The sequence below is a fragment of the Bos grunniens genome, chromosome 18 (genome assembly GCF_055505025.1).
Source record: "Bos grunniens cultivar Pamir isolate PY7600 chromosome 18, Bosgru_T2T1.0, whole genome shotgun sequence".
Classification (NCBI taxonomy): domain Eukaryota; kingdom Metazoa; phylum Chordata; class Mammalia; order Artiodactyla; family Bovidae; genus Bos; species Bos grunniens.
The window spans coordinates 36,014,629-36,038,845 of NC_141182.1; the positions used below are offsets into that span (position 1 = coordinate 36,014,629).

General features: G+C 42.1%; 2 protein-coding genes across 12 annotated transcripts in view; both read left to right on the forward strand.

Annotated features, from left to right (window-relative positions):
• Window positions 1-1,054: 1,054 nt before the first annotated feature.
• ZFP90 (ZFP90 zinc finger protein) lies at window positions 1,055-24,210 on the forward strand. Of its 4 annotated transcripts, XR_015145649.1 has the most exons (6): window positions 1,055-1,189; window positions 1,466-1,534; window positions 16,023-16,149; window positions 16,479-16,574; window positions 19,033-19,207; window positions 20,411-24,210. XR_015145649.1 is itself a non-coding variant. In XM_086351471.1 (5 exons), the coding sequence occupies exons 2-5, from the start codon at window positions 1,502-1,504 to the stop codon at window positions 22,060-22,062; spliced, it is 1,908 nt and encodes a 635-aa protein (XP_086207597.1). In that variant the 5' UTR covers window positions 1,055-1,236; window positions 1,466-1,501; the 3' UTR covers window positions 22,063-24,210. The 4 variants fall into 4 exon arrangements, 3 of the variants coding, with proteins under 3 accessions (XP_086207597.1, XP_086207596.1, XP_086207595.1); XM_086351471.1 differs by lacking the exon at window positions 19,033-19,207 and having other exon boundaries at window positions 1,055-1,236; XM_086351470.1 differs by lacking the exon at window positions 19,033-19,207 and having other exon boundaries at window positions 1,055-1,199.
• Window positions 1,055-24,217, forward strand: part of CDH3 (cadherin 3) — a 156,555-nt gene continuing 133,392 nt past the window's right edge. For 5 of the 8 annotated variants that reach the window (XM_086351458.1, XM_086351449.1, XM_086351453.1 and 2 more), the window contains exons 1-3: window positions 1,283-1,534; window positions 16,023-16,149; window positions 16,479-16,574. In XM_086351458.1, coding sequence (XP_086207584.1) covers window positions 16,534-16,574 — 41 coding nt within the window. In that variant the 5' untranslated portion in view covers window positions 1,283-1,534; window positions 16,023-16,149; window positions 16,479-16,533. Of the gene's footprint in view, window positions 1,237-1,282; window positions 1,535-16,022; window positions 16,150-16,478; window positions 16,575-24,217 lie in introns of those variants that run through there. The other 3 variants (XM_086351452.1, XM_086351450.1, XM_086351451.1) reach the window with 3 other exon arrangements.

Here is a 24,217-nt window from a genome sequence, read left to right on the forward strand (position 1 = left end):
TCACTCATTTGAAAAGACCCTGATGCTCAGAAAGATTGAAGGCAGGAGGAGAAGGGGACCACAAAGGATGAGATGGCTGGATGGCATCACCAACTCAATGGACATGGATTTGAGTAGGCGCCAGTTGTTGATGCACAGGGAAGCCTGGCGTGCTGCAGTCCATGGGGTCCTAAAGAGATGGAGACGGCTGAGCGACTGAACTGATTGAATATTGTAATTCCCTGGTGGCTCAGTCAAGTAAAGGATCCACCTTCAACTTAGGAAACCCCGGTTGGATCCCTGGGTCTGGAAGATCTCCTGGAGAAGGCAATGACCATCCATTCCAGTATTCTTCTTGCCTGGAAAATCCCATGGACAGAGGCGCCTATGGGCTGCAGTCTATGGGCTGGCAACAGTCGGACAGGACTTGGTGACTTAACCACAAGAACCACAGTACAGTTTGTTTTTTAATACTGTTCAGGAGGCTACCAGGGGATTCATCTGAAGGCTTTCTGTTTTTTCCTTCTCTAGTACCAACTATTTCATCAAGTATTTTAGTCGTAGTATATGTGGTCTGGGGAGTCCGTGTCCAAGCCTTCAGCACTGACCCACGAGTGAAGACGGCACAGAAGAGACAATGTTGCCCCGTGCCCTCCACTGTCTCATTCCCATGGCTGAAGTCAGTAAGTGAAATTGTCTTGTTGATATATTTACGTTTTACTGCCTAGTCCACAGGAGTGCACGCTCGCTTTCCAAAAGCAGGATATTTCCTTCCCGATTTATCGCAGTATCCTGCCACGAGCAACACGCCCCTGGCACAGAGAAGACGCTCGGTGATTGTTACTCGGACGCAGGAGTACTCAAGCTCCACTCTCTGCCCCGTTGGGCCCTGACAGCAGTCCCCACCTGGGCGCCTCTGAAAACGCGCGTCCTCCCCGGCAGCCTCGGTGGGACCCAGGCGCGGGCGCCTCTGGGAAGTGTAGTCGCGCGCCCGCCACGGCCGGGGGTGGAGGGAGCTAGGCTCCGCGTGCGCAGGCGCACCTCCCGCTCTAACGGGCCGCTGGGGCCATTGTCCAGACGCGGTGCGGCTAAGGCCGCTTTGGGCCGCCTCGAGCGCTTCAGAATTGCCGAGAACTAGGCCCGCAGTGGGAGGAGCCGGCCGGAGCACCGTATGGGCCCGAGGCCGCGAAGTCCGGAGCCCCAGCAGGCGGTGATTTCGAGTGCGCCGGTCGCGGCGGCCCCTCCCACGGGCTTGGCGTGCGTGCGCGCGACCGCGCCCACGGTCCCGCGGGTGGTACTGGGCGTGGCCGGAGGAGAGTGTCAGGCCGGCGGCGAGCCTTTCATTTTGGGGAAGGCAGGCCCACGCGGGGCCCGCGCGCTTCCCCACCTCTCTACTCTGGAGAAGTGGCTCGGGGGCGGAGGCGGGCGGGCCGCGGTGGAGTCGGCGGTCACAGCCGGCTGAGTGGGCCCTCTTCTCTCTCCCCAGACCCTGTCCCTGGGAGCCCTGCCCGGCGACCCAGGGATGGCCCCGAGGCCTCCGACGGCCAGGCACCAGGTGAGCAGCCCGTCGCTACCCCGGGGTGTATTTGGAGCGGTCATTGTTCTCCACTGGAGCGAATCCCCTTCCCGGCTCTTTCGCCCCCTCGGAGCCTCCTAGCCTTGCGAAACCAGAGTGTCCAGAGCTGGGCGGAGCGGGCTTCTCCGAAGGGGCCCTGCATTGTGGGAAGGAGGGGACCAGGGAGGGGTGGTCTTGTGGGAGGAGTTGAGAGTGGACGTGTTGGGGAGTGCCAGTGTTGAGACTCCCGAGTGCCAAGCCAATTCCTTGAACTCTTTGGATTAGGAATCTGGAGGGTGGGGTGACAGGATAGAAAACTGTAGAGGGGAAAGTGACTGTGAGTGAAGGAGAGAGGAGCCCCAGCTTCTGGCCCAGGTGCCAGAGAAGCCTGGTCTGGAGTTGCTTAGGAAGAGGCTGGAGATGGTCTCTTGCCAGGCAAGGAGGGAAACAACAAAGGAAGATTGTCCCATAGCTTTTCGTGTTCTTTTCTGCTTTAACAGGTATAGTAATGCACGTCCCAAGATGTCCAGCCTTCGACTTAATTAATATGATACTGATTTGTGAACCTATTTATTCTTGTGAGAGAGGAGGCACTTTCTAGAAGCATCCCAACTCTGAGCTTACCCATTGAATTACATAGAGTCTATCCGTGAAAATATAACAAGGTTCAGTTGGTGTTTTAATCCACACTCTCCTACAGTTAAGGGGGAAAAAAATCACAAATTCTAGTTGCTAGGGCAGGAGACAGTCGAAGCAGATAAAAATTACTGATGTTCAATAAAAGCAGTTTACAGTAAATTAAACACAGTATATCATGCCTTTATATTATTTTACTTCTTGTTACATGTTTTCATTTTAATGAGTGAGCCTTCAGGAGTAAGACAAGTAACAAAACTAGAACAAACCAGTTACTTGGTTTGAGGAGAGCCAGAGGAAATCACTGTCATCAGCACCTTTCCATATAAAGTGTTTTCTCAGTAGCTTGTGAGAATTCAGATGACTTAACATACTTAACACATCATGGAGGTGATTATCATTTCCCCGTTGCGGGTAGGATTACGTTTTGATGGTGAAAATGGATCTGTGTTCCAAGCAGTGAACTTAGGGACCTCTTTAAACTTCACTTTTAAGCCTGTGTTCCCTAAAGCACTCTGGTTCAGCTGTATTCTCATAGAACGGCCTGACAGTGTTCACTTGGGTTACCTACCTCAGGCTGCAGTTGATGACTAGACAGAGGACAGGACATGACAGAACACTGGCCCTACAAATGGAGCTTTTTAGGCAGAAATTTCCCAATGTCAGTGGTTCTCTTTCTTTGAGCATGGCCCTTCAGTTCAGTCGCTCAGTCGTGTCCAACTCTTTGCGACCCCATAAATTGCAGCACGCCAGGCCCCCCGTCCATCACCGAGTCCATCACCCTGTTCATCACTCCCCGAGTTCACTCAAACTCAGGTCCATCAAGTCGGTGATGCCATCCAGCCATCTCATCCTCTGTCGTCCCCTTCTCCTCCTGCCCCCAATCCCTCCCAGCATCAGAGTCTTTCCCAATGAGTCAACTCTTTGCATGAGGTGGCCAAAGTACTGGAGTTTCAGCTTTAGCATCATTCCTTCCAAAGAAATCCCAGGGCTGATCTCCTTCAGAATGGACTGGTTGGATCTCCTTGAAGTCCAGGGGACTCTCAAGTGTCTTCTCCAACACCACAGTTCAAAAGCATCATTTCTTTGGTGCTCAGCTTTCTTCACAATCCAACTCTCACATCCATATATGACCACAGGAAAAACCACAGCCTTGACTAGACGGACCTTTGTTGGCAAAGTGATGTCTCTGCTTTTCAATATGCTATCTAGGTGGGTCATAACCGTCCTTCCAAGGAGTAGGCAGTTTTTAATTTCATGGCTGCAGTCACCATCTGCAGTGATTTTGGAGCCCCCAAAAAATAAAGTCTGACACTGTTTCCACTGTTTCCCCATCTATTTGCCATGAAGTGATGGGACTGGATGCCATGATCTTCGTTTTCTGAATGTTGAGCTTTAAGCAAACTTTTTCACTCTCCTCTTTCACTTTCATCAAGAAGCTTTTTATTTCCTCTTCATTTTCTGCCATAAGGGTGATGTCATCTGCATATCTGAGGTTATTGATATTTCTCCCCGCAACCTTGATTCCAGCTTGTGCTTCTTCCAGCCCAGCGTTTCTCATGATGTACTCTGCATAGAAGTTAAATAAACAGGGTGACAATATACAGCCTCGACGTACTCCTTTTCCTATTTGGAACCAGTCTGTTGTTCCATGTTCAGTTCTAAGTGTTGCTTTCCTGACCTGCATATAGGTTTCTCAAGAGGTAGGTCAGGTGGTCTGGTATTCTCATCTCTTGAAGAATTTTCCACAGTTTCTTGTGATCCACACAGTCAAAGGCTTTGGCATAGTCAATAAAGCAGAAATAGATGTTTTTCTGGAACTCTCTTGCTTTTTCGATGATCCGGCAGATGTTGGCAATTTGATCTCTGATTCCTCTGCCTTTTCTAACACCAGCTTGAACATCTGGAAGTTCATAGTTCACGTATTGCTGAAGCCTGCCTTGGAGAATTTTGAGCATTTAGCGTGTGAGATGAGTGCAATTGTGCGGTAGTTTGAGCATTCTTTGGCATTGCCTTTCTTTGGGATTGGAATGAAAACTGACCTTTTCTAGTCCTGTGGCCACTGCTGAGTTTTCCAAATTTCCTGGCAAATTGAGTGCAGCACTTTCACAGCATCATCTTCCCAGGATGTGAAATAGCTCAACTGGAATTCCATCACCTCCACTAGCTTTGTTCGTAGTGATGCTTCCTAAGGCCCACTTGACTTCACATTCCAGGATGTCTGGCTCTAGGTGAGTGATCACACCATCGTGATTATCTGGGTCATGAAGATCTTTTTTGTACAGTTCTTCTGTGTATTCTTGCCACCTCTTCTTAATATCTTCTGCTTCTGTTAAGAGTACAAAAGTTGAATAGTGAGTCATGTGACTACTTATCCGGGAAGTTAATTTAATAGGGAAAAACAGCCTCATGTAGAAGTATAGCACTAGAAAGGTGGTGTCAAGTGTTGCTGCAGAGATCCAGAGCCTGCTGTAAGTGCAGAAGGGAGAGGAAAGTGTGCCTGTGGGAAAGATTCAATGAAGATTGCATCTTTGAATAGGAGCAGGCTCGAAGCAAGTAAAAATATAGGTAATGGGAGTAGAGCTGACTGACTGTGGTCAGGGGTTGGGGAGCTTCCCAGGTGGCTCAGTAGTTAAAAAAAAAAAATCCACCTACCAATACAGGAGATGTGGGTTTTATCCCTGCGTTGGGAAGATCCCCTGCAGAAGGAAATGGCAACCTAGTCCATTGTGTTCTTGCCTGTAGAATCCTGTGGACAGATGAGCCTGGCAGGCTACCATTCATGGAGTCAAAAAGAGTCTGACACAACTGAGCATCTGGGAACACAGGTTGGGAGGCAAGAAGATGAGGGGCCTACACCTGAAACCATTGTCCTGTGTGACAGTCGGTGTGGGAAGATGAGAATACAAGGGATTTTGGGCTTTTTTCTTTTTGGCCTTGGTAATCCATTCATTCATTCAGCAGATAGTCACTGAACCCCTATGTTGTGTTAAGACACTTTTCTGAAGAAGTGAAGTGAAAGTCTCTCAGTTGTATTCAACTCTTTGCAACCCCATGGACTATACAGACCATGGAATTCTCCAGGCCAGAATACTGGAGTGTAGCCTTTCCCTTCTGTTGGAGATCTTCCCAACCCAGAGATCAAACCCAGGTCTCCCGCATTGCAGGTGGATTCTTGACTAGCTGAGCCATGAGGGAAGCCCAAGACACTTTTCTAGGTGGTTGGGATACATTAGGGAACAAAATTTGTAATGGTCTCTGCTTTTTGTTTACTAATGTTTCCCAGTTGCCTAGAAAAGTGTCCTAACATATCATAGGGGTTGGTTCATTAACTATTTGCTCAATGACTGTATGAATGAATGAATGGAAGGAAGTATGAGAGTTAACATTCAGGTCTGGAGAAACAGTGGGATGTGTGTCTGGTGTGTTCAAGGAGCTGCGAGGAGACTGTTGTAGCTTGAGCCCAAGTTTTTGAGCTGGAAACTACAATTAAAGATTGCTGTGAATGATGTGCAGGAGCAAGAGTTCGAAAGTTGGGGCTCCTGCAGGTAAGACCTTCTCCCAGGTCTTGGCTAACAAACAATTGAAGTCGCCCTATGGTGGGAGGGCAGTGGGAGCAGAGATGGGTCAGGTGAGATACCCCCAAATCTTGGGGATCTATGTATAAATTGTTAATAACTATAGCTGTGTAAACACTATGCATTTTTTTTTCATTATATATGTACTGTGTTTTTAGTTAGGATTTTGAAAAGCTGTTTACCATTCTTAAAATTGAAGCCACCGGAAAAGTAGGAAATGAGGAAGGTTTTATAAGCAAAAGCTGCTTGTGGCGACCAGGTTTCTCGGTGTTGTATCTTGAAGGGGAGGCAATGCAAAGGGACCAGGCCCTGGTGTCTGTTGACTTTAGATCCCAAGAGAGCTCTGGCTTGGTCATCAGGATGAACAGACCCAGCAAAAGCTGTCTCAAGTCACTGCAACTCAGACACAGTGTTCCAGGGAAACCAAGCCACTTGCTGAACCAGATCAGGATATTTGTGGTCAGGGATATTCAGGCTCCCTCTGTGTGGAGGCCCCCTTTCTTAATCTCTTCCCGAGCTGACTGTGCTGGTCTTTAAGCTTCAATTCAGACCCTACTTCCCCTGGGTAAGATCAAGTGCCTCTCCTGTGCACTGTGCATACTTGTCATAGTGCTCTCTTAGGTCATGGAGTGATGTGCTTACCCATCTATCTCTGTATGGGGCTTCCTGCTTTTGTGCAGTAGGACCACCTGACTTCTTTCATCCTTTGCTCCAGAGTACACATGCTTTAAGTGGGTGTCTCGTGAATGAACATTAATAATCACTTAACCCTAAGAAGTCATTTTATACTTTCTGCATTTTCTTCTCTTCACATAACAAAAATGTAATTTTTCCATTTGTGGTGATGCTCATTTTTTGATAAAGTAACTGCATGAAACAGTGTGACTTTCACTGAACAGTCTTAAGAAATTTGTTTTTAAGACAGTGTTAGTATGTCAAAACCTATTCCTCTAAGACACATTTCAAAAATAAAATTTTTTTCCTGAATTTTCTGTGACTTCTATTACCTTTATTAAAATACATTTTATCAAAGTATGTGAGCATATATTTAATACAGGCTTTTTAGTAAAAAATTCTTTTAGCACTTCATTATTTATTCTCATGAATTTCCTTCTTTTCTCCCTATATATGTTTTTCCCTTAAACACTTCCCTTAAACATTAAGTATAATTTTTGAGAGAATCTTTCATTTTTTAAATCATTTTTAAGGCTGTTTTATATTGCTTAAAATATATGCCAAAATTAACCATTTCTCATAGAACATTTAAATTGCTTCTAATGCTTCTACTATTAATACTGGGATAAAATCCCATTGGTTACAATAGATGATTAAAACAATTTTTTTTTAAATTACATCTGTGTTCTTAAGTAACGCAACCCTCAGAGCAAGAGCTGGCTCTTTGGCAGGTTTTGGTGGCATGCTCACAGTTAATTTGTAGAAACATTTTGATTGCTTTTCAGTTCTGTCTTTTGAAATAATTTACCTATAAAATATTTGGATCCAGGCTTTTTATAGCAAGGATGACTTTCTCTATTTCTTCCTCAATTAATGTCTCTCCTTTTTTCTGTCAACATTGGTGGCCTAGGATTTTAAAATTACCCACTTCACTAAGATCTTTCACATTTCTTAACACATTGTTGGGTATTTTATTGGTTTATCCCCTTATTTTTTTTAATATAACTATTTCTGTGTATTTAAAATTTTGAGTTACTTTCCAGTCCAGTACTCCAGGTGGTTTTCCTAGCTTCTGTCCTTTCAGTTTTATTAGATAATTTTTTCCAGCAGTGAGAAACCAGGCTCTCAACATCCTCAATACATTTACTTATCTGCTCAGTGTTACTGGTATCTCAGCCATGCTAACCATTTCTTCCACCTGCCCTCAGCACTCTTGATGCAGGTGGGTACATTGCCACACCACCTTTCTCATCTTCCAAGGCAGGGCTGTTCTGACTCTTCAACTCTGAGAAGGGAAGGCAGAAGAGAAATGTACAAAATGCAAGGGAGAAAGGAGAATCTGAGATAAAGAGGAGTAGAAGGCTAAGTCAGTTGAATTTTAAATATTAAATCCATCCTTTGATTTCTCTAATAAACATCATTTAGTCAAGGTATATTTTCCATTGATATGGCTGGAATTTTTTTTTTGATTTTAGGATTTTGCATCTAAATTCATAAGATAAGCGATCTATAACTTTAGTTTACTGAAATGTCTTAAAGGTTTTGTTGTTGAGGTTGTACTGGCCTCATAAAACGAACAGGAAAGGTCCCACCTTCCTTTCTCTTGTAAAGTTTATAAAGGTTTGGTATTCTTTCTTTTTTAAACGTTTAGAATAACTACAGTGAGTGAAGACATCTGTTTCTGAGTTTTCCTTCTAGGTAGATTTTTAAATATGAGTCATGGATTATTTGCAGTTTTGATAAGATACAATCTACCTCTGGGATGACCTTGTGCTTTTATTGATAGCATGTTGTGTTCTCCAAGAGTCTGTTCTACTGGCAGTTCATGAATTCTGTTCATTTTTTTCCCCCAATACTGTTTTTCAGCTTAGATTTTTCAAGTTCCTGCCCTGTGTCAGTATTCCGAAAATTTCAAGAGACTGGCTGTGTTTGAAGCCACTTATGTTTAAAAAATTTTCACTCCAGCCTTGATTGCCAAAATTCTGCCATTCCCTGGTTTCTAATCTCCCTTAACTCTCACCTGTGACCCCCGCAAGCTATAGCCCTCTGCTTGAGACAAGCTCAATATTCAGTTTCCTTCCTGTAGCCAAAATCGGCGAGTGCCCCCAGGAAAAACAACTATATTTTCCCATATCCTTTCTGTCATTTACTTCTCTCCTGAATTTTAACATTCTAGCCTTCTCTGTTTTTACACCAATAAGTTGCATTTAACTAGATGCTTTTTGTGAGTGCCTTTGTTGTTGTTCTGGTCCGCTGCAAACTACTATATCTTACCCCGTGGTAGAATCTATTTGTGTTTTTAAAGCTCCATCTAGTGTATATGTTTGTATATAAATATTCTGCTTTTCAAAAAAAAGAAAAACATTTTATCGCATATGAAACACGTTAATTATCTGGAAAAGTAAAGTTGGGTGCTATAAATCTCTTCACAGCAGGATGACATTTGGCCGAACTGTTAAACACTGGTAGTGCAGAAACTGTGTTCCATACTCATTTCCACTATACCTAGTAGTCGCATTCAAGGCGACCTGCATTGCCCCTTTGATCCATCATTTTAGAACAGGCCACTCAAAATTAGTCTGCCTCAGAATTATTCAAAAAAAATTCTACTGGCAGGCTCCTGTTCTATACATATCACCAAAACCAAGGTATCTTTCTTTGTCTATCTGGACATCAGAAAATCTTGCTGGTGGGTCTTCTTGCTAAAAATCTTCCTTAGTTTGTATATGCCTGAGCAATAGACATTTGTATCTCCTTATTTAAAATTTTATTTATTTTTATTTCTTCTCTCACTAGATTTGTCAGAGATTTTTCTGTTTGGCCAGTATTTCAGAGGAGCCAGCTTTTAGATTTGGCTATTAATGCCATCATTTTGCCATTTACCCCTGCTTTTTATAATTCAAGATCAGAATTCACTAATTTTTATATTTTTTAACCCTCAAAATAACTCCTCATTTTCCTTTGGTAAGAACTACCCAGACCCTTTTCATTTACTCAGCAGACATTTTTGGAATGCCTGCTCTATGCCAGGTGGTATTCTTAGCCAGAGTCGCCCTTCAGAACCAGTCAGGAGAAGGTGCCTGCTTCCTGTGGGCTGGCAGTAAGGAGTCAGTGAGAAAATTTAGTGAGAGGACATGTGGGTGAATGCTCAATAAATGTTAATTGTTGCTTTTTTATGATGTATCACATGAGGGGCTTTTAAATGTTGCCTGGTAGGGCCCTTCACGCTTGGCCAATTTTTGTAATTTGCCCATATGATTCTGGAAAATTCCAACATACATAGTTTTGAAAATACTGAAGTGAAAAGTCTGAGAAATTGTTGAGGGAGAAAAACATGAAAATATAGGTACAGTTCTGAAATGGAGATAGAGACCAAATACCAGAGGTGGCAGGGGGAGGATGCGGGATCTGGAAAAGCTTCAGAAAGGAAGAGACTGTTGAACTAGTTCTAGAAGGATGACTCAGAATTTTTCGTCTAGAGCTGAGGGAAGAAAATAAACAATGGTCAGAACAGGATATGCAAAGGCAAGGAAACGTGAAAGAGTAATAATATAGTCAGGGCAAAGAGTCCACTTGTGGAAAGCATGGGATGTATAGCAGGATGCAAAATTAGAAAGATGATTCAGTCACCTAGAGAGAATGACCTGAGGTGGAGATCTAGAACAATTTAGAACAGTGTTATCCAAAGCAAACATAATACAAGCTACATGGATAATTTAAAATTTTCTAGTAGCCACAATGTTAAAAAAACAGGTGAAGTTAATTTTAGTAATGTATACTATTTAAACTAATATAGCCAAAATCTTACCATTTCTACATGAATCAACGTTTTAAAATGGTTAATGACATGTTTTACTTTTTTTTTTTTTGTACTAAGTCTTTGAAATCCATTGTTTCACACTTAACTGCATGTCCTAATTTGGGCTAGCCACATTACAAGTATTCAGTATTCACATGTGGCTAGTGGATACTGTATTAGACAGCATAGATCTAGAGCGTTAGGGCATTGTGTGGCCAATTGTATATAATATACCTAATTAAATACTACATTTTCTATTAAATATAATAAAGATTACATATAGTATAAATATAATATTTTAAAATATATAACAAATAATTAAGATTATTTTTACTCATTAGCTGCCAGACTCTGGTTTTCAGCTTTGCAAAGTTTTAAAACTACAAAGTTTCCTGAGTATTAGTTTTAGGGGAGTTCTCCTACAGGGTTGGTATAGGGTATAGTTGGAGGAACCTGTCGCTTTACAGTTTGTAAATGTCCTTTCTGGATATACTCTTTCACCCTTTTGCTGGTAGAACTCTTATTTCTTCAGTTTAGGGAGTCTGTGTCATAGATGAGAAAATTGGATCTCCAGGAGATGTGTGTGATTTGCCTAAGGAAACTACACATTTATTAGTTGTGGAGCCTTTTAGGGGCCCATGACATTGGGCCTTCTCAACTTAGCATGTGCTGTTTCCAGTTCTTTGCTTTGGGCTCCATCTTTTGGCCAAGGTCCTCTTTATGTCAGCATGAGGGAGGGGAATATTTAATACTCCTTGTTAATTTTTAAAACTTATTGATTATGAGTTCCAGTTATATCTGGAAGAAGGATAAGCAGTGTTTGTAAGGCATCTTTGGATCATTACAGTCTGAGGTGTGACTTGCATTAGAATGCCCTAAAGCTGATCTAATTCTTAGTGGCTGACTCACACCAAGGCTCTTTTTACCTATTTAATCTTGCAAACTCTTAACTGTCCTTATGTCCGGAAATCGTTCTGGCCTCTGAAGATTTGAAGGTTCCTAAGACAAAGAACTTGACCCCCTAGAAGACCACTGAACAATTAGGTAACAGTCACTGTAATTTATGTAGTCTTACGAGCTGTGCTGAAGAGAAACCCAGGGAGGGAGCTGTGGTGGGGGTGGACTTAACCCAGAGCTGTAGGTAGGAATAGAGCCTCAAGGGGAGAACTTGACTGAGTCTTGGTGAGAGTGTTAGTCAGGCAGAGAAGGGAAGACCAGCCTTTTGAAGCAGAACTTGCACAAGAGAAAGAGATCGTTTTGTGTCAAGGAGGTGTAAATGTTCTCCACACTGAACCATGGTGTGCAAGGGAAAGAGAAGCCAAAGCTGAGGCTGTGGGATTAGGTGAGGACTTAGGAAGGGCTCAGGAGCTCACAGCAAGGAGTCCAATTTTTAATCTCAAGGAAAGTTTATTAAATATTTATTAGCTATAGAGAAAATAGGTAATATTCCTACACTCCTGGAATTTATATTCTGCTGTGGGATGCAGCCTGTAAACAAATGAAAATGTCACGTATCAGGTATAAGGACTATGAAAAGGGAAAAGAACAGAATGACAGTTGAGGATTGGGGGGGGTGCTATTTTATATGATGTGGTCAGGGAAGGTTGCTTTGGTGAAGTGACATTTGAACAAAAAGCTGAAGAAACTGAGTGGGGAGCCGTGTGCATATCTGCAGGAAGAGACTTCCAAGTCAAGGAACAGGCAAAGCAAAGACCTGAAGGTGGAAGCATGTGTGTTGTGTTCCAGTTGTTGTTAGGAGGGTGGGGTGAGTGAAGGTAAGAGAGCAGTAGGTTGGAGATGAGGTTTAGGATGAAGGCAGGGAGACGGGGCGTGGGGGCGGATTGTGAAGGACTGTGTAGCTACTGTAGAGACTGACTTTTACTTGGGGTGAATTGGGATGCCATCAGAGGCTTTTAAGCAAAGGAATGACCTGCTCTGAAAGGTTTTAAGAAGATGAGTCTAGCTGTTATATGGAAAACAGACTTGAGATGGGTGGAGCATGAGTGGAAAAGGCGGGACAAGGTAGGAGATTGTAGCAGTGATCCAGGTAAGAGATGATGGTGGCATGCGCTGAGTGAGGGCAGTAAGTATTGGGAAAAGTGGGAAGACATGAAGGGTTTGTATGTATGATCAAATGTGTGTTTTAGAGAAGTGACTCTGATAGTACATAGGAAAGAATTGGTGAAACCATGAGTAGTAGAACAGGTTAGCTGTCCAACCAGGGCAAGAAGTGATGAGTGGCATGGACTAGACATATGTTTACTGGTCAGCACATACTTTACTATTCATTCAGCCTATTTGGGGAAGCAGAATAAAGTCAAGAGTCCATGCATTAAACATAGGGAACCAGTTAAGCAAAGGAATACAGGTTGGTTGGCAACTCTGTTCCTAAACCACAGGGGCTATATGTTTAGAGGACAGAGTAGGAATGGAAAGGTGTTACTTCTCACAACCTAACTTAAAATGTCTGCTTTGATCCAAACCTTTTCCCTGCTGGTCATCTGTATCCCAAGACCAGCCTCCCTTCTCTCATTTGTCAATCCTAGGACTGGATTCCCATTCTTTCTTCTCCCCTCCTAATGGTACTTACCCCTCAAGGCCCAGTACATAAGCTTCCTTAAAGTTTCTCTTCTGTGCCCAGAACATTGGTAGCACCTCACTTCACTGTGTATTATTACTGTGTACCTCACAATACACAGTAATAAATAACACATTTTAAAATAAACTGAAACCTATTCAAAGACTGCAGTGTTTTTCATTTGCATTTTTATTCTACCACAGTGCATATGGTAAAGCCAGGTACCTAATACATATCTAGTGTCTTTTCTTTTTTAATCTAGCATCATCTTGCCTGGCACAGTCAGATCCCTGACCTCTGTCAGAAAAATCTACCACATTTTCAGCCCTTCACTGTTCTTGTGGAGACACAGCCACAGTGTTGAGCAGAGATATGATAGGGAGGAACCATTGTTGTTTATGAATGTGATTGTGCACCTCAGTCACTAGGAGATGGGGGCCACTCCCTTTTCTCTAAAATTCAGATCTCAGCCGTCTCCTTAAGGCTCAGCTTAGTCCGGAAACAGATATTTAGTGTTGGGTCAGATACTTACTGGACACTGGTATTTTAGAGTTAAAAAAAGAAAAAAAATACGGCCCCTGCTCTCATAATGCCCACCATCTAACTAGGAAGTTCAGTTGCTCAGTCATGTGCGACTCTGCGACCCCATGGACTGCAGCACGCAAGGCTTCCCTGCGCATCACCAACTCCCGGAGCCTGCTCAGACTCATGTCTGTCGCGTCGGTGATGCCACCCAACCATCTCATCCTCTGTCTTCCCCTTCTCCTCCTGCCTTCAGTCTTTCCCAGCATCAGGGTCTTTTCCAGTGAGTTGGTTCTTTGCATCAGGTGGCCAAAGTATTGGAGTTTCAGCTTCAGCATCAGTCCTTTCAATGAGTATTCAGAACTGATTTCCTTTAGGATGGACTGGTTGGATCTCCTTGCAGTCCAAGGGACTCTCAAGAGGCTTCTCCAACACCACAGTTCAAAAGCATCAGTTCTTCAGTGCTCAGCTTTCTTTATAGTCCAACTCTTACATCCCTACAGGACTACTGGAAAGCCATAGCTTTGACTAGACAGACACTTGTTGGTAAAGTAATGTCTCTGCTTTTTAATATGCTGTCTAGGTTGGTCATAGCTTCTCTTCCAAGGAGCAAGCGTCTTTTAATTTCATGGCTGCAGTCACCATCTGCAGTGATTTTGGAGCCCAGAAAAATAAAGTCTGTCACTGTTTCCATTGTTTCCCCATCTATTTGCCATGAAGTGATGGGACCGGATGCCATGATCTTAGTCTTCTGAATGTTGAGTTTTAAGCCAGCTTTTTCACTCTCCTCTTTCACTTTCATCAAGAGGCTTTTTAGTTCTTCTTCACTTTCTGCCATAAGGGTGGTAACAAGGATTAAATAGATTACTAGGTCTGTTTAAATAGTTGTGGATTTGCAGAGCGGCTTAAAGCACATCATATGGGGATTGACCTTCTGTTGGGAGATAGAAGACCTCTGTGAAGATGTGCTAATCTACCTCCAAAGTGTGAAATGTAATTAGCAAGGGACAGATGGACAGGAGGGTGGGGAGAGGATGATGTCTTCCAGGAACCTAAGAACTCCTTAGGTTCAGTTATAGCTCAGCACACAGGGAGGGCATGAAATCAGGCAGAAACCATGTAACTTTCCCTCACTGCTCCAGCAATCTCATGGCTTTGCTTTACTGCTGATCGTCTTTACATACTTTATTATGTACTTCTTGAGGTAGAAATCGGTTTCACCAAGACCAAAGGACGTATTTCATATTGAGCATGATGACAGGTGTCTTAACAAGGCTTGGTGAGGCAAGACAGAAATCAACACATGAACAACAGAACTTGACTATTCAGAGGCATGGGAGTCCTTAGCCAGCCTGGTTTCAGTGGGGGGTAAGGAAGGAGTGACTGGAGGGGAGTATAGCTTGCAAAATACCTCTGATCTGGCATTTCTAATTCTAGCTAGCCAGCCTACAGAAATTCTAGCATATTTGCTCAAAGGATGTATTGCAGTGATGCTTGTAATAGCAAAATATTGGAATTAATACAAATATCCAAAAGGAATTTGTCCATTTATTCATTCACCAAGTATTTTTTTCAGCATCCACTATTTGCTGGGTATTACTTTAGGCACTTGAGGGGCATATAACTGAATAAGATGGTAAAGTCCCTATTCTCACAGAGCATGCAGTCAGGGAGACAGAAAAGCTAATAAGAAATTCCAGATAATTACTAGAAGTACAAGCATCCTTTTAAATCTGCATCTGTTTCGTTCCTGAGTTAAAGTTCAGGTGGCAGGAATTTGGACAGTGAGAGATACTTGTCTGTGCTAGGAGGAAAATTAAGCATGGTAATATGATGCGTAGTAAATGAGAAGGAGGTGGTGAGACACCTTTTCTCAGGTGGCAATTCTGGATGTGAGACCTAAAGGACTAGTGACTGGTTGTCAGCCATGTGGCAATCCAGCGCTCAGGGTGGGAAGAAGCTTAATGTGTTCAGGGGTCAGCAAGGTCAGCAGGGCCAGAGCCCAGTGAGGGATGGGGCGAGCTTGAATCTTATTCTTAGCACAGTGGAGTACTGTGAGTTTTAGGTGATGGGTGTGTGATGGTACTCCAAATGCACTCTGGAGTGCTGTGAAGCAATTGAAAGTAATGAGGTGAAAGTATACAAAGCACTAAGGGAAGACTTTCAAGATGCATAGCTAAATCTAAAAAGCAGGATGTAGAACAATATAAATGATAGTTCATAAAACAAGACTGTGTGGGGGAGGGGAGGGGGTGAAGGAAGCATGGGAAGGGACGGCTTAGTATATACACCAAACTGTTAATAGTAGTTACTTGTAGGGAGTTTAGTGGGATTGGCAATGGGGGTGAAGGGGTGCAGTCACTTTTTATTCCCTGCTGTATTTGGGTTTTGTAGCAAAGACAGTGCATGGGCAGTGAGGAATTGGTGATAATGTAGACAGACTTGGCTTTGAAGGGAACAAGATGAAAGCTAAGTAGGCGTACAGGATTGTGGAATATATTGCCCCTCATGACTTTCCTGCGTGCCATATTAGATTCTCTATAAAATTGTGTAACAACTAGTATATTTAACCCACTTTGCCCCCTCAGGATATCAAACATGTGATCACCTTTTTTGATAGACCCTATAGTAGGTTCCCAGTATTGCCATGGGAACATTTGTGGGATTGATCCCTACTTGAGCAAGAATGTATTCCTACAGGAATCACTGACATTTAAGGATGTAGCTGTGAACTTCACCCAAGAAGAATGGCACCACGTGGATGCTGCTCAGAGGCGCTTGTACAGGGATGTGATGTTGGAGAACTATAGCCACTTGGTTTCTCTTGGTAAGGACCACATCTTCTTGTCTATGTATTGGCAGGTCTTCCCTTTCTCAGAAGATCAGGTTGTGGGGCTCATAGTTTGGGTGACTGTGAGCAGGGTGTTCAGGGTTACAGTTTGTTCATCTTGTTGAGACCCAGCTTTATGGGTTTCTGAGCCTGCTTTTTAGGTAAATAGGAACCAGAAATAGGCCATTTGATTGCATGACTCCTCAAATTGCACCTTTTTTTTTTCCCTTCAGAGTTGCTGAGGATAAGTCCTAGTTCTGACTTTTAGAGGGTTCTTTTGTCAACTTGCATAAACAATCAAATCTTATGTGTTTACCTATGAGCAGGATATCAAGTTTCCAAGCCAGAGGTGATCTTCAAATTGGAGCAAGGAGAAGAACCATGGATAGCAGAGGGAGAAATCCAACGACCTGTCTGTCCAGGTAAATGAGGGAGAATCCAAGAATCAGTGCCGAATGTCGCACAGCTGAGGGAGAGGGAGGCACCTTCACTTTGCTGCCTTGGGAGCTCCTCCATCTGTAGAAGAGCTGCACCGTCTCCTGGATGACACCTTTGTGTGTCTCCCTTCTCCAGTAGGGCGTGTTGCTGTTGATAGGTCTCAGAGGAAAAGGTACCCCTTTTTCCTTTTTGAAAGTAGCCCTTTGTCTTAGTCAGAATGCCATCTCTCCCTGTCTTGTAACACTACTTCTGGATCATTTTCTCCTCTAGTATCCTCAGTCTCCCTGCATTGTTTGGAGATCTCTCTTCTTACTCATTCAGACATTAATTGAACTCCCATGTCTCCTCTTTGTTTCGTCTTGCTGCTTTCACTGTCGATGCCCCAGACTTGTAGGAATACCCATAATCTTGATTCTCCCTCCCTCCAGACTTCTTTCCCTGACTACACTCCTGTTCCACCTGTCTGGGGAGCAATGCTATCTTCCTCTTGTCCTGCACTCCTGCCCATCTGATTCATTTCTACCCTCCAAAGTTCCTAAGAGTATCCTTCTCTCCTGACTTCCCCACTTGTTCAGTGCTTCTTGGCTTTAGGTCTTTGGCTTTTCTTGCTTTTCCCTCCTAGTGAATCTGTCTTTAGGATTAGGAGCCTGCCTTCTGGCTTCCTCTCCATTCTTTCTATATTGTCCTTAGTTGCTCAGTCATGTCCGACTCTTTCCTAACCCATGGACTGTAGCCCTCCAGGCTCCTCTGTTCATGGGGATTCTCCAGGCAAGAATACTGGAATGCCATGGAATACTGGGTTGCCATGCCCTCCTCCAGGGCATCTTCCCAACCCAGGGATCAAACCAAGGTATCCCACATTGCATGGCAGATTCTTTACTGTCTGAGCCACCAAGGAAGTCCAAGAATACTGGAGTGTGTAAACTTATCCCTTCTCCAGGGGAACTCTCCAGACCCAAGAATCAAACCAGTGTCTCCTACATTGCAGGTGGATTCTTTACCAGCTGAGCTACCTGGGAAGCCCATTCTATATTACTTCTCTATAAAAGGGTGCCTGCCTTCTGATAGTTACAAGTCTTTATTCTGTGCTATAGACTCAGAATTGTCCTTACTTATACCCTGGTTACTTTTTTTTTTTCCTCTTCCCTTCCCACAGGACCCCTCCAATGCAAGTCCCACAGAGTTCTTATTAAAGATGTAAAGTCTAAGTTAATCATCTTGCATCCCCAGTCAGCACATTTTGCTACCTTACCTATTACCCATTTCTCCTCTTGCCCATTAGGAATTATCAGATTGCCAGTCCCTCAGGCCAGAAACCACAGTCAGTCTAGTCTTTTTCTTTCAATCCAAGTTATTTTCCTCCTTTGAGAAATATCTTAGATTTTCCTGCCTTTTAAATTGGACTGGTGACATCTTAAACCACACCTCAGATTTAGATTACTATAATTCCCAGTTGAAATTGCTCACTCTATCTTTTTGTAATCCATATTGGGTTTTTAAAATCATAGTTTAATTGAGGTATAATTGACATACCATAAAATTCTCCCTTTAAAAGTGTACATTTCAATGGTTGTTTTGGGATAAATATAGAGTTGTGCAGCCATCACCACTATCTAATTAAGCAGAACATTTTCAATATCTCCAAAAAGAAATCTTATACCCATCAGCAGTCACTTTCTACTCCTCATTCCCCCCAGCTCCTGGCAACCATTAAGCTACTTTTTGTCTCTATGGATTTGCCTATTCTAGACATTTTCTATAAATGGAATCATAATATGTAGCCCTTTGTGATTGGCTTCTTCCACTTAGCTTAAGGTTCATTCATGTTGCAGCATGTATCAGAACTTCATTCCTTTGTATTGCTGAGTAATATTGCATTGTATGGATATATCACATTTTGTTTATTCATCACGTCATGGACCATGTTGGATTTTAATGCTTTATCTCATAAACTACCATTCTCTGAAAGAACCTTTTACCTCATTATAGGAAGCAGAAACTCCCTTGATTTAAAGGTCCCCATCATACCTTCCAGTAATATCTTTCTATTCCTGCCAAAGAGAGCTCCACTAGGCTGAATTTCTTTTTGAAGTTACAGACCTGAGTACATTTCACCCCTACATACTTTCCGATGTTCTCTGTAAGAAGCATATAATTTCCCTCATTAGATAATAGTTTCTCTCTGTCCAAAGCCATCTATAAAGTCAAGGTCTCTCTCAATCATAAAACCTAATATATGCTAATATACTTGTTTCTTTCTTCCCTGGTCACAAATACCATTTATGTAATCTCTACCACACAAAATCAAATTTACTACATGCCATCTATTGGTTTTTTTTTTTTTTAAGTCATCAAAAGATTGTCTTGTTTTTATTCTTAGATTTTTAAGCTCCTGGAGTGTCTATTTATTATGTTTCTAAATGTCTTCCCTCTGTGTTGCAGAGCATATTGAAGGCAGTCAGAAAATTATTGATTGTTATGGAATCTTGCTGGGGAAAGAACTTTCTCATTCATTAATTTCACCAAACATTTCTTGAATGTCCCACTGAGAAATATTCTAAAAGGAATGCAAAGTATTCTCTGTCTTCAGGAATTTAGAATTGAGTCTTGTTCCAGGGTAAGGAATTTGGGAATTTAGGATTCTTTAGTTACTCGTTCTTTTTTTCCCCTTTTAATGTTTATATGAAAATTTTCAAACATTTGAGAAGTTGAAAAGATTATACAGTGAACACTGTATACTACCACCATGATGCTATAATTGTTAACCTGTTGTTATATAGTAACCTATTATATTTGCTTTATCACGTATCTCTTTATCCATCTGTTAATCTGTCTTTCTTTTGATGCATTTCCTAGTGAGTTGCAGACATGAGTACATTTCACCCCTGTATACTTCAGCATGTATATAGTTGACTGGAGTTCAATATTTGTTCATAGTTCTTTTTTTTTTTTTTTTTAAAAACATTACAGTGAAATTTACACCTCTTATAAGCACCATTTATTTCACTTTGACAAATGCATTGTCCTGTCTAACCCAAACTTCTTTTGATACGGAACATCTCCAGCATTCCAGAAACCTCCCTCCCCTTAGTTTTTAAAAGATTACCATTCTTAGAACCTAGACAGTAATTAATTTCTGCTGTTAGTATTCAGAGGTTAAACAAAGGTTTAAAGGTCAATTTTTTAGGCAGATTAAAATAAATTGTTTTTGGTTAAGAGAGGTGATTAATGTAAAATCAGAACTCAGATAGACTAAAACCACAGCTCTAGTTGTAAGGGCAAGGATGATTTGCCTCTTGAAATATTACTTTTTTATCTGCTTGGGAAGTATAGCCCTCTATCTCCAGTTATGTCAAAGAATCATTTCAGTTAGTTCACTGGCTACATATTTTCTCAGCAAGGTTTGAAGATCTGAAGCTTCAGAAATGACTTGAAAGAAATTATGAAATGAATGTATTAGGAAGATAGATTCCATGGCAGTTTGTAAAATGGACAAAGAGGCATGAATAGCAGATAGGACTCTGCATGAAAGACTATGATCCTATTCTGTTTGTATCTGTGCCTAACTCTCTCATGCTAACTGGTTCCCTTACTCCCTATGTGGGCTTTCTCATTCTGGACTTATCCTTCATGATAGCTCTGCAATGATAGCTCTGTCATCTCTCTCCACTCTTCCTTTCTCCATTCAGGGTCTTCTTTTGAAGTTATTGGACTAATTTCAAAACAAAGTGATATGTAATTGCTGTCTTTTCATTCCTACTATAGCAGTTTGTTTTAACAGAGGGGAATAGGGGATGTTTGCACTTTGGGTTTCTTTCAGACTGGAAGACCAGGCCTGAAGCCAAATCTTCACATCTGCAGCAGAGTATATCTAAAGTATCCCTTAGCACAGATGAGCTCTCACATACCACGGGAGAAGATGCTTGGGACCTTAGTGGCCAGTTAGAAAGGCATAAGGAAAACTGGAAGAGACATCTGGGGCCAGATTCATCCACCCAGAAGAAGATAATCACACCAGAGGAAACTTGTGAGCAAAATACATTTGGTGAAAACTGTAGATTGAACACAGACCTGATTACACAACTGAACATTCCTCCAGGATCTAGTGAATGTGATGCACTTGGGAGCAATTTGGGACATAATTTAGACTTACTTAATCAGAATAATATCCTTGCAAAAAAGAAACCTTATAAATGCAATAAATGTAGAAAAGCATTTATTCACAGATCATCTCTGACTAAACATGAGAAAACTCATAAAGGAGATGGAGCTTTCCCCAACGGTACAGATCAGGGAATTTATCCTGGAAAGAAGCACCATGAATGTACTGACTGTGGGAAAACCTTCCTCTGGAAGACACAACTTACTGAGCATCAGAGAATTCACACTGGAGAGAAACCCTTTGAATGTAATGTGTGTGGGAAGGCCTTCAGGCATAGCTCCTCCCTAGGTCAGCATGAGAATGCTCATACTGGAGAGAAACCCTATCAGTGTAGTCTTTGTGGAAAAGCCTTCCAGCGCAGCTCCTCTCTCGTTCAGCACCAGAGAATTCACACAGGAGAAAAACCTTATCGATGTAATTTGTGTGGGAGGTCGTTTAGGCACGGCACATCCCTCACTCAGCATGAGGTTACACATAGTGGAGAGAAACCCTTCCAATGTAAGGAATGTGGGAAAGCTTTTAGTCGATGTTCTTCTCTTGTCCAACACGAGAGGACACATACAGGAGAGAAACCTTTCGAATGTAGCATATGTGGGAGAGCTTTTGGTCAGAGCCCATCCCTTTACAAACACATGAGGATTCATAAGAGAGGCAAACCTTACCAAAGCAATAACTACAGCATAGATTTCAAGCACAGCTCATCTCTTACTCAAGATGAAAGCAATGTCCCTGAAGTGAAGTCCTATCATTGCAATGCCTGTGGGGAAGATTTCAGTCACATTGCAGACTTCTCTGACCATCAGAGGATCCACACTGGAGACAAGAACCCCTATGATTGTGAACAGGCCTTCAGTCAACAACCCATTTCTCATCCTGGTGAGAAACCCTATCAATGTAATGTATGTGGAAAAGCTTTCAAAAGGAGTACGAGTTTCATAGAGCATCACAGAATTCATACTGGGGAAAAACCCTATGAATGTAATGAATGTGGAGAAGCTTTCAGTCGACGCTCATCACTAACTCAACATGAGAGAACCCACACTGGAGAGAAACCCTATGAATGTATCGACTGTGGGAAAGCCTTCAGTCAGAGTTCATCCCTCATTCAGCATGAGAGAACTCATACTGGAGAAAAACCCTATGAATGTAATGAATGTGGGCGAGCTTTCCGAAAGAAAACCAATCTGCATGATCATCAGAGGATCCATACTGGAGAAAAACCCTATGCTTGTAAGGAATGTGGGAAAAACTTCAGTCGAAGCTCAGCTCTTACTAAACATATGAGAATTCATACACGAAATAAACTCTAGGACCCTTGACATTAAGAAATACGAAGAAAGCTTTAGTTAAAATATTATTCAGTATCAGAAGATTCTTACTGGAGAGGAAGCTTGAGGATATAATGAATTGTGTGTGTGTGCACGCACACATGCGTGCAGGTGTGTATGCTTGTGCGCATTGTGTGTTGAGAAATCTTTGTACTAGCAGTGTTTTTTTTTTTTTAATAAAAGCCACATTCTCAGATCTGATTACATACATGTGAAAACAACTACAGATGTCTTATATAATCTGTTAGAAATGACATGCCTATATATTGGACTTTGTAAAGCTTTTGAATATATGTATGCAGGGAATCACCAACTTTCAACAGTTTAATTTGTAACTCTCAGTGTTTACAGCCTTTTTTAATAAATAAAACTCCCACAGTGATGACCAAAACTCATTTTTAAATTGCTTGACAAATGAATTCAACTGCAGCTCTTACATTAAATTTACCATGGAAACCAGTTTCACCTCCAGGAGTTCACCGTTCAAAGAATTAAATCAGCTGGTCCAGCCTCTTCCTTGTACAGATGAAACTGAAAGCCAAAGATGTGAAGTGGTTTGCAAGCCTGATACAGTTTATAACAGTAAAGCTGGGTGGAAAATGCAGGTCTTCTGGATCTTTGGCCCCATGGTCTTGCCGCTGAAAAGATATTTTGGAATTCAGGGCTTTAAAATAAGTTTTAAAATAAATCAGATGCACAAATATTTAACAAGCACTCAGGAGTTGAATATAAGAGGCAGCAAGACATATGCAAATTTGTCATACTTATTTAAAGCAGCTTGTTGGAAGCTTACAACCAAAGTTGTAAATAGTAGAACTACTAATGACTTCTTTCCTTTTCCCAAGTATCATATTTCAGGAAATATGGTCAGTTTCATAGAATTTATTAAGTCTTCCTGCTGTGCTTTTCATGATCCTCCCATGGGAAAGCACTGCACCAAGCTTCCTATATTGATTTGATCAATGGGAAAACAATACAGAACCATAGAGAAAAAAAAATCCCCCAATTTAATTTTACTCTAAAGTATGAATCCATTTATCTCTTGCCATAAAATTTGCCTTTAAATCAGTTAAGGGAATCAGCATATAGCAGATCATTTTGTGTGCCAAGGAAATTTTCATCATAAAAAATTAACAGTTTTGGCTCTATGGTGCTTTTCCATCAGTAAAGCATGAGGTAAACGTCAGGAGCCCACTCTAGTCATTAATATCCCTTAAAATCTCCCATGGACTGTGCTAAAGGAATTTCCAGAATCTTTGTTCATTCACTGGCACCAGTAGTGCAGATAAACTTGGGAGCAACTGTGGAAATTGACACCTTTCATGAAAGAGCCTCTGCCCCTGCCCCCAGGATAAGCAGATTTTTCCATCCTAATGATGAATCATGGGGAGGAGTGGTAAGGGTTGGTGTTGATATAGTAATCCTTTCTTACTGGTTTCTCTGCATGCCAGGTAGCAGGAGCTATCCTTTTTGTCTCATTCTGGATAACGTCATGCAGCTCCGAAACATCCTTCTAATCCTCTGCAGGAAAAATGTGTGTGGGGTCAGAAATGTGGGATGTCTAGCCCAGTGCATTTATCACACATGAAACACGATGGGTTATTCTGTAGCAGATCTGTCCTCCCAAGACTTTTGTACTGTTCAGAAATACCTTTTCTGTGATGTTCACCACTTAGTTCTTCGTGCACACACAATGCCAAGACATGCCTATGCTGTCAGTAATACTACTCAGAACCTCCTCCACTGATTGGCTTCTTATCTGGGAAGCCTATCAGAAACTCTTTTTGCTTTTGTTTGGGGATCCCCATGGTGGACTGTTTGCAAGAATGGCATGAATTGTAATCAGTTGAGTGCAACGTAACTGTTACGGAAGTTTATAAAGACTTGGTTCCAGGATACCTAAAGGAGACCACTGGTTTGTGTGTGGAGTCTGGCCTAGATCCAACCAGTCCCTGAATCTCAGCACATCATCATTGGCAGGGGGAGCCCAGGATGTATGTATGAATGGAGGATTGCTTAGTCCCAGCAACCACACACCATGCATTTACGAACACCGAGCTTTCTAGGCAATATGAATTACTTCCTTGGAACATCATTGTATTATTTCAATAAATAGCCTTCTTCATTGAATGGGAGT